Source organism: Primulina huaijiensis, chromosome 1 (assembly GCF_012295235.1).
Source record: "Primulina huaijiensis isolate GDHJ02 chromosome 1, ASM1229523v2, whole genome shotgun sequence".
Lineage (NCBI taxonomy): Eukaryota > Viridiplantae > Streptophyta > Magnoliopsida > Lamiales > Gesneriaceae > Primulina > Primulina huaijiensis.
This window is the reverse complement of record NC_133306.1, coordinates 23010068-23020933: the sequence shown is the minus strand read 5'-3', so window position 1 is coordinate 23020933 and position 10866 is coordinate 23010068. Positions and strand designations below refer to the sequence as shown.

The window sequence follows — 10866 nt, the reverse complement described above, 5'->3', positions numbered from 1 at the left end:
TTTTCCATTTATATGATTCAAATATTAAATCATCTAAAGAAATCGAACAATTGTTTTTTTTTTTTTTATTACAAAGTAGGTGAATGTTTTACTTTAACGAGGGATCAAACTCACGTTTCTCCCTTTTGGGGGAAATGTTTATGACATTATAACACAATAAATATTGTAAAAGAAATCGAATTCTTGATCACTACTTGAATCCGTAGGTGTTGATCACCTAATAACATATAATTGGCAAAAACTTGTGTGAGACGGTCTCACGGGTCGTATTCGTGAGACGGATCTCTTATTTGGGTCATCCATGAAAAAATATTACTTTTTATGCTAAGAGTATTACTTTTTATTGTGAATATGAATAGGATTGACCCGTCTCACAGATTAAGATCCGTGACGGTCTCATGTGAGACTCACTCAACATAATTTATAGCACTAGTTGTACATTGATACATGCATAATATACCTAGTACCCGTCAGGTGTGCTATAAATTATCTGTTCTGTTTTCAAATAATAATATTAAATGAATAAATATTGTTCTAAATCAATGTGGACCAAAGTGTAGGGAAGGTTTTTTTTTTTTTATGTATCATTATGTTAAAAAATCAATTCTTTTTAGAACTTTCACGTAGCTAGTTATTTATATAAAATGTATACACTCTAAAAAATAATAAGTGTATGATTGGTAGAATATAATGTGATGAAAATGAAATGAATATTTTCAAACCTTATTCCATTTTTTTAATTGGTATAACTTTTAGAATTAGAACTCTCGTTCATTGGGAATGTCTAATCCCATGAACATGAGAATAGTAGTTAATATTACAATAATAATTAATGTTTAATAATAAAAATATTAAAAATATAATAATGATAATTATTTAATAATAATAATAATAATAATAATAAGAACAACAACAACAACATATGACGATGATGATAGTAATAGCAATAATTTTAGAATATTTATATATTTTAATTATAATATAATTTGGCTACACAATCTTATACCTTCACAATAGTATCTTTACATATAAACGAACCTGCTTTCCCTTTTGTCTTCCGACTATGGGACCAAAGCCCCAAATTTCCAATATCTCATCTAACCATTAAACTGAGTTCCTAAGACAATTAACCTATATGAAGTTTTCTAAACAACTATATTCGATCTGGGTTGTCTCGAACTATGCCACATCCCGGGAAACATCCCATTTTGATGAAGGGTGAATGCTAGAATCATTTTATATTGAATCAGAAAATGCATGACACACGATCATGATTGAACGAAACGGGAACGGAACGGCCGGAACGCAAGCAACCTTGACGAGGTTCTGGGGTGTGTAGGTTGATGGCTTGTATCGACGTTTCATATACCGAAAACGGGGATTAAATATAATGACGATATAAATTGTGTTCAATAAATTGTTAATAAAATTTTAAAAATATTTTAATTTCTTATTTACATCAAATAATCTTTTTAAATAATATTTATTTTAATTTTCATATTTCTAAATATTTTCCAAAATTTTTAATTTTTATATATTTATAATATTTTTTTAAAATACTCGTTCCGTAACCGTTCCGCGAAATTTCCGATCTCCGCGACCGCGACAGCGAACCATGCACACGATTCGAATCCAAAATATTGATAAGATAAAAATGCCTACTCTGTAGAGTACTTTATGTTTTTTTCTATGGGGAACATGCAAATCCCACTGTAAATTACTTTGTTAAAAAACTTTTAGTGGGCTCGGTTGTTGGGAGCTTCTCATTTTCTATTTTTACCCATGCCATTCATTTTTTGTACAAAAAAGTAAAATATATATATCTATCAATCTAAATCTTTAAGAATCTAATCAATGGATGCCCGACTTCAAGTTCGTGGTGAAGAAATTGCCAAGAAAGGTAACCATCATTAGTTTTATTCGTATATGGTTTCATTATGTTTCTAATTAGTGAGACCAAATGTTTGAAGTTTCTTTGTCGGTAAGTTTTTTAGGACGTGTGAAATATGAATTTATCGAGCTGCAATTAGTCGGCTAACCATTTAGAGCTTAACTAGATTTCTGTAATAATTCTTTTTTGTCAAGAGACTACCTATCCCTATTGTGATTTTAAGTAAAGTTTAGTTAATACTTATAATTTATTTCTGCAAGTTGACTCGACCATATATATTCTTCCGGCTGGGATAAATTCATATTATTAAGGGAAAATTATGATTATTTTTATCATGTATTTAATTTGTCTGTTTGTCATTTTGATCATCTATACTTACAGATTCAATAATAGTTATGTATATTTCAATTTTAGTCAATTTTTGTATGAGTGATATTATTGCACTGCATATATATATCAACATCGTGTCGTTGCCACATCAATTTTGCGTGAAAAAAAAAAATTGCAACAACAAAAAAAATTAAGAAAGAGGCTAGAATTAAAATTTGATAACATAAAATGATCAAAATCGCTAAAAAACAAAAATAGATTACCAAACTTGTAGTTTTCTTATTATTAAATTGTTGACATGATTGGTGTCAACTTCGGCCAAGAAATAACGAGCAAATTGAATCCTGTATATGGAGATATTTCGGTTGACCGGTCGGCCTTTGGCAGGGGTTTCCGGTGGGTGGTCGGTGGAAGGAAGTGGTGGTGAGTTTGTATTTAAGAGAATGGTAAAATTAGAAAAATAGAATGGATTAAAAGTGAGATAAATAATCTTAGGGGGGTGAGGAGGTATTATTTTAACCTACCTAATATAATCTAATCATTCATAGGAGGGAGGGATTGACTTGTTTAAATAAAAAACGTACCAAACGAGTGATTAGGTGGGTCAAAAAAAATAAACTCACCTAATCAAGGCAACCAAACACTGCCTTGGTGTATAAAGTATTGTTAGAAATTTAATAAATTATACAATTAATTACAAGATAGTTTTCAAAATAAAAAAAGAACTAAGATAAGTAGTTATAAGTTTTAATGAATTTTGTGAAAAAATTATAGCATTTAATGATAACTATCATAAAAATGAAGAATACTTCCTGATTTAAAAAATAAAATAAATTATATGAGTCTTATATAGAGATGCTAACTGATTGGTAATGACTTAATTTAATTTTTTAAAGCCCTAAATTTCTTTCGAATGTCAATGGCTCAATTTGATTATTCAATCCATTGTTGAACCCTAAATTATTTACAAAAGTCAAAGCCAGTTACATGCTCCTAAAAAATCTATAAATAAGGGAAAATTTTCATTATTTTATGCTGAAGCTCTTTAGCTTTTTTAGAGAACATCTTTAAATTAATTTTTAACTTGAGCGTCAGAGTGTCTATGTCGGGCAATCCCGTCTACGAGCTAGCTGGAGTACCATTTTACGATTACTTTGATCTGTTTACGAGTCTGCAGAGTAGTCCGGATAATTACATTTTTTTTCTACATCACTACCCATATAGGCAATGTCCTCATCCACTCAACACAAAGCATATGTGCTGAGTGATAAATTATGATCACTCATCCATCATCATGATTGAATGGGTGATCGTGATGTATCCATTAAATACATACATCATGTGCTAAATGGATAAAGACAATATTCATGTGAATAACATGAACAAAACTTTCGTCTTATATGTAATCAAATGTCGCAGGTTAAGATTCAACGTATTGCAGTAACTAATTATTTAAATGCAATATTAAGCATAGATATCCGAATTAAGCGACGTTTGATTGGAGATCAAACAAGTTACATTTATTTGAAAACAAATTTTCTTGTGACTTTCTTGGATTTGGATCATCTACTGTGTTAAAAATACAATAATTAATGATGTGCACTTTTTACACGAGATGATCACGATCATCTTGTGGACATCACATCATATGAGATAAATTTAAAAAGTTATCATATTAAACGAGATGATCATGTGATCATCTCATGTAAAAAGTGCACAACACTTGATGTTGTATTTTCAACACAGTTTCTTTCCATTTCCACTCATTTTTGGAAAGAAAGGTTTTTCATGATGGGATTTTCTTTTCCTTTCTTAAAAAATCTCCCAAACAACACTATTTTAAAATCTTTCCTTTTTTAATCTTTTCTTTTCCTTCCTATTTATTACTTCCAAACGAATCCAAAAATAATCCCCCACCCCTTTAAATTTCACCCCTATTCACGTAAATACTGGAAACGCCATCCAACCAAGAAATCCATCACCATTCCTGCGAAACAACCCACATCTCACAGCTTACCATTCTATTAACTGGTTTGCACCACCGCAACTTGGAATATCTTGATCTCAGATATCAAGAATTTGCAGTATAAAAATGGATGATACCGTAAAGTTGAGTATAAATCAGTCACTTCTTCATGCACATGCAGCACTCATTTGTGTTGAGTTGATACAATGTCTCGGTGTAATAACGATGTAAGTGGAGGGAGCAGTGTAAACATTTATCAGCCGTCTATGGGCGGAGCTGCTGCATCTTCCGGCAGGCACCCGGCTTACCGCGGGGTGAGGCGGAGGAAGAGTAATGGGAAATGGGTTTCTGAAATAAGGAAGCCGAGGTCGCCGAATAGGATTTGGCTTGGCACATTTCCTACGGCTGAGATGGCAGCGGTTGCCTATGATGTGGCGGCGCTGGCTCTTAAGGGGAAGGAAACCGAGCTGAATTTCCCTAATTCGTCTTCTTCTTTACCTGTTCCTGCTTCACTGTCGCCGCGGGACATTCAAGCAGCCGCTGCCAGTGCGGCAGCGGCCGCAGGGGCAGCCGTGGATGCATTAAGTGGAGGCCGGTATGGGGGGATTCATGAAAGCCCGGTTCTGCGCCCCCAAAACTTGGGATTGGATGATCATTTTGTTGATGAAGATTTGATTTTTGACATGCCTAAGGTTTTGGAAAATATGGCGCAAGGGATGATGATAAGTCCTCCACGCATTGGCTTTGGTGTTGATGAAGAAATTATGCATGAAAATTCACAAGATGAAAGCGCCCTTTGGAGTTTCCATGAAATTAACAAGTAACAGGTATTTCGAATTTTCGTTATACTATAGAATGTTGGTTAAATGTCTCATGTGGCAATCATTTGATTAATATAACACAGTGATTAAAAAATATTAAGAAATTGTATTTGAACTAGCTATAATCGTGTTTTACTCCAATATTCCGTCATCGAAAAAGAGCGTCGATCGGAAAATAGGAGGTTATGTGAGTGTGCTAATCAAATGAAGTATGTTAAATTTGAGGTGTGTGGTTTGTAATACATTTGTACTTCAATTAGTCAAGCTTGATATTAAAAAAAAGTAATGTTTTACACCATTTTTCATTAATTATGTTTGAAGTAAAGTTTCAAAACATTTAACTATAAATGCTGTGTAATGTGCTTTGAAAATAATGATGATTATTGATAAATAAAATTGAAATGAAAGGTTTGGTGGAGAATGGCTATCGGGTAAGTAATTAGGGGTTTAGTTATAACATAGGAATCATTGGTCCCTTTGAATTTAGGGTTTCGACACACTGTTTCATTGAATTCGTGCTTAGAATGATGAGTAGCGCAAAGCATCGGCCCAATATTTTCACTATCACAGTATTTCATTAATTCAAAAATATCCTCTCCTCGCAGTAATAGGCATACAGTATACTCATTCTTGGTTGATATATCATAATTAATACCTTGTTTCCATACATGATAAATTAGTGAAACTCTGCAAGAACTAATCTAGTAAGAACACTTTGTTATGTTAGACGATTTATCACACTTCAAAGCATATCGAATCGCGCCTAATTTCTATTCCAAATCAACCGTTGTCTCCCGTGTCCAAGGCATTTTTTTAAAAAAAAAAAATTAAAAATTTACATCTATAATACATTATATTGTTACTTTTTTATACTCATTTTGTTCTGATCCTAATTCAGATTGGCGTATCAGATCAATTTAATTTGAAAACTTTGTTGTTTGTCTGTCTCATCTTGTATCAGCATAGTTGATCAACACATATTTGATTTATCTTGATGGTCTTACAGCAATAGTCTTGTTGATTTAGTTAAATAAGCTTTCTGCATTTATGAATTTTAACTAAACCAGATTGTTTTAGTTTGTAATCATTAAAACTTGTATTCAAATTTTTATCTCAACATTTAGTATTAAGTGGAACTAATAGCTGTTAGGTTGATATTATTTATGTAGTTGGAAATAAAAATTAATATCAAAATTAGATTTATTCTTTATAGAAGGCTTTACATGAAATAAACTGAAACTCAAATGCAAATGATTCCGACTTTAATAAAAGATAAGCAAAGTGGGAAAAAAAATAGAAAAAAATAAATGAAGGGCAAATTTAATAAAAGAACATGAAAATTTCACTAATAATCACTAATTTTCCTCCTTGACAACTCCTACTCCTGCAATGTTAACGGCCTTCACTTTGAACCGCTCAAGCTTAGGCTCTTCCATTCCTCCCTGATTTGATGACAAAATATCACCAATATCTATACCTCTCTCCGAATTCTTAGGATCATTTGAGGCTTGCGAATGAGATCTTGATGAGTTTTGGAACAAATCCGAAACTACGCTTCCCTTGAAATCATGCAATATTTCTCTGAATTTTCTGTCAATCGTCCCATTCCTTCTGAATTTGAAGTGCAGTTTCTTCCCTTTCTCGTCGACTTTTTCATGAAATCTTCTCAAGATTTTCGGCGACTCTCCTTCATCATGTTCATCCTCTACAGATATGTTGTTCTCTTCTTCTGATTCGTATTCCGGATACTCTTCGTGATCAATAAATGTATGATTTTCGTCTTCCATTGATTCGATACTTGCACCGTGTGCATGGAAAGACCTGCAGGGTTGAGCAAATGGGTGTGAGATTGAACTGCGAAATTCACTCGTTGCCATGTTTTGGTTTGTGTTTAAGGATCGATGGGGAGGCCCTTTGATTTGGTCTGAAAAATGAATGAGCTTTTTTTTTTTTTTGGGTTTTGTTTTGAGTTTGGTGAGTGGAAATTGATTCAAATGAAGTGGGAGGATTCCATATTTATAACCAGTTTTGTTCAATGTTGATTTGTTGACTAGTCAATGAGTGAAGATCTTTGACTATTAATTAATTGAATGGTTGAACTTTGAAGGGTTGAAGCCTCGAAGTTCCAATTTCCCACGTGGTTTCTTTTAGCTGCCTCTGTTTTTTACATGTTTCATTTGACTGTACATTTTAAATTTTTTTAATGAAGGATGGCTATATTTTTTATTCTTAATGTTACCGATAAAGTTATGTTCAATAATTTTTTAGAACTTATTAGATATTTGAAGTAACTTAATTCCTTTTACATCTTATGTTATAAAAATATAAAATGTTCGAATAAAATGTCCTCATGGGAAGAAAAGTTTAAGAAGAAAGTTGTGCAAAATCAGATATGTATTTTTTTTTTAAAAAAAAAAAGGGAAGGTAGCACCAACCTTCTTGTTTTTCATTCAAATAATGAATCTATTATCCCCTTGGAGTCTATTTTTATGTTTGGGAAGACTTCAATCTTCAAACCATCTAAACCTTTTAAAAACATAGATTTGTCCAATTGAGAGTATCGCCCTGAATTAAATCCATTGCGATAATCCAATGATCACAATGGACCACGTATATTGTTTTTACGAAGTTCTACAACAACAAAAAACACAAAAACTTTATTGAGATGGTTTACAAATTAATTTTGTGAGACATATCTCTTATTTGGGTCATCCATAAAAAAATTATTTTTTACGGCAAAAATATTACTTATTATTATAAATATGGACATAATTGACTCGTCTAAAAAATAAAGATTTGTAAAATCGTCTCACAAGAGACATATTCTTTATGACATGTTAAATATATAATGTGAATAATACCATCAGTGTAATTTAGTGGGAAAAAGCCAAATTAAAACAATTAACATATATTGCTGAATACTTGTCTCCGTAATGTATCGATCAAAATTCCGACCAACCAACAATTGTTTGTACCAAAACCAAATAATACATTCAATTTTCATGAATCAAAACGGTGAATATTGGGAGGGTACTTACTTAGTAACGCAATAAATACTAAGCTACTAGTTGTGGTACACGGTTCTTAACAAATATTAGACCTTTATCGAACTAAGAATTTTTCCACACAATTTCCATATCCAAAATATACTTTAAAAAAATAATTGCTGGTATATTCCTTTCTCTTTGAAAAAAAACCAAGAATAAATACAAAAATTCCACAGTAAAAAAAGAAAATCAAGATCAGTACAAACTCAAAACATCGTTGGAGGATCATGGATGAGAATATGACATAATAGTAAAAGTTGTCTGAACCACAGTAAGAATTAGCAAAACAAGAGCAGCCAAAGCCGAGATGAAAGACCAAGGAGTCTTGAAATAAGTATACTTGAAGCTCGCCCAATGCACATGCCAATGGTTCTTATAGTAGTTATTCACGTCATTAAACAATCCGGACAAATAACACATATCGATATCGAACGCCACATCTTTCCCAAGATTGTTGATGAATCTAGCCAATTCTGCATCCGTCCCGAAATAATTTTCGATGATGTTCCGATCGGATAAATATTCTACATCCGTTGCCGTATTGATCAAACAATCGAGCAACGTAGCGTAGGTGGTCATGTGCTTGGAGCATGCCCTGTGGCATTGTTCATATGCCACACAGTTTTGCAGAAATGCGCTCATAAAGTCGTCTATCGAGATTGTTGGCATTTCGATGACTCCGCGACTAAATTTGATGGCTAAAAAGCTTTCTTCCTTTCCCGGTTTTAGCTGGATTCCGGCACGGCGGAGCTTGGAAATACAGTGGATTACATGTGTGTTTGTGTAAGTGTTTTGAGTAGGTTCTTGGTACCCGTTGGGGATGAAACTTGACCTAAGGAAATCTAGAACATGTTTCGCCATTAGACCCTCGAATTTCTCCAAGGAATCATCGGATCTTTGAAACGCGTTGTCAAAGAATCTCAGGGTAAGATTTCGTAAAGAGGGACCCGATTCTTCGGTGGGTAATCTTGTGAGATCAAACAAGCACTCAAGAACGAAAAATGGGATCTGATTTTCGAGTCTGATCAAATCCCTCAAGAAAAATGAGTAAACCCACGATAAAGAAAGCAAAGGATCATCGGATTCAAACGCAATAACCCCACCAAACTTCCTGAAAAGCTCGATCATAAAACAACCATCAAGAACCAACATTTCCACAAATTCATCACTGTTAAAATTTATCTCTGCAGAATAGCACTCTCTGGCCCTGATTTCAAGTGGGTAAACGGCTTTCAAGTAATCATCCAAGATCAAACCTTTACTCTTCGTGCGATTCAACAGAGTTCCCAAGAATCTCCACTTGTGTTCCTCGATCATTTTGAGGCGCGAATCGGCATGGTGGTAGGGGCCAATCGAAACCACGTGGGGATGGTAGCTGCGGCCGTTGACATCGATTAGGCTTTGGGGGACTTTGAAAATGCAACAGGAGTTCCGGCCGGCGGATCGGCTGAGGATCCGTGGGGTCTCGGCTAGTTTTTGGTGCATCAGAGCTAAACGACTTTGGTTCAGTTCCCATAATTCGATGGGATGTTCTGTGTTTTGTTTTAAATTTGAACCCATAGAATGACCTCGATGGTCTCGGCAGTAGGAGATAAGATATAAGTGTAGCTATGATTTCGTGCAAAACCGATATTCCCCAGCGTCAGATTAGTTCTTGGGCATTAACATATTCTTGAAAATATGCCACTTTTACATCTTGCATCTTTAAACAAATTTTTTCACAAAGAAGGAAAATAATCAAATTGTAACCGGCATGTTGGCTTGTTTTTGGGATTTACTTGCTCTGTCACTTTTTAATTATTTGTTAAACACTTATATTTGCTGTCACTTTATAATCATCGGATGCGTTGGCAAAATAACAAATGGCTTAGCTGAGAGTTTCGAAGTCTTTGCTTCTGATCTAGCCTTGTGTGAAACTTTTATTGGATGCTTTTAACTTTACATACTAAGAATAATCATTATTAATGTTATTATGGAGTTTAAAGCAAGGTTTTGGCTTTGAAGTGATAGATTTTTTTATAGTAGTTTGTCCAATAAATCAACTGCTTATTGTGTTAATGAAAACATTTCGAATTATTAAACAAAATCAAATACTAACCTAATTCTCAAGTTCAAGTTTCATAATGATTTATATTATATATCCCGACTTCAATAAAATATGTAAAAGTTGGATCTTGATAGACATGATGCATGCACTCAAATAAATAATTTTAAGTTGGATTAGTTTGGCATGTACCAACTAATCCATTAGGGATATCAGAGCAGCTAAGCCGCCGCAGCTCAAAGTTGGACTTGGAAGCCTATAATACAAATATAAGAACGCCTTTGAAAAAAATTTGGTCTCTTTCTCTTGTCTAAATTACGAAACGGTTAAAATATCATCCATGTTTACTATCTATATTATTATATAATTAAATTTGATGGTTCTTTTGTCAGTTCAATGTATCACCAATGGAAATTTCTTATGCGATTTTCAATACTTATTTTTAAAAACTGTGAATAAAATAAGATAAAGATATATATTGGATGTGATGAACCATATTGTCACGTCTCGAGCTCGGGCCCGCACCTGCGTAACAGCACAATGAGTCTCTATAATAACTACTTCATACTCGTCCTCATTTTACAAAAATGATTAACTCAAGTTGCTGTATAAGTCTATTGTAACCCATTATAAACTTATTTTGAATCTTTAATTTTTATCATGTTGGACAAGATGTATCACGCATATATAGTTTTGATATGTTGTTCACTCATCATACTCATCAATAAGATTATAATTATTTATTGGATGTGATGAAATATATACAA

General features: G+C 33.2%; 2 protein-coding genes across 2 annotated transcripts; one reads left to right on the top strand and one right to left on the bottom strand.

Annotated features, from left to right (window-relative positions):
• Nucleotides 1–4393: 4393 nt before the first annotated feature.
• LOC140972583 (ethylene-responsive transcription factor ERF024-like) lies at nucleotides 4394–5011 on the top strand. Its single transcript, XM_073434985.1, has one exon. It carries the CDS (start codon nucleotides 4394–4396, stop codon nucleotides 5009–5011), a length of 618 nt encoding a protein of 205 aa, XP_073291086.1.
• Nucleotides 5012–8143: 3132 nt separating this feature from the next.
• LOC140963796 (UPF0481 protein At3g47200) lies at nucleotides 8144–9812 on the bottom strand. Its single transcript, XM_073423236.1, has one exon. The coding sequence runs from the start codon at nucleotides 9613–9615 to the stop codon at nucleotides 8281–8283; it is 1335 nt and encodes a 444-aa protein (XP_073279337.1). The 5' UTR covers nucleotides 9616–9812; the 3' UTR covers nucleotides 8144–8280.
• Between the last annotated feature and the right edge of the window lie 1054 nt (nucleotides 9813–10866).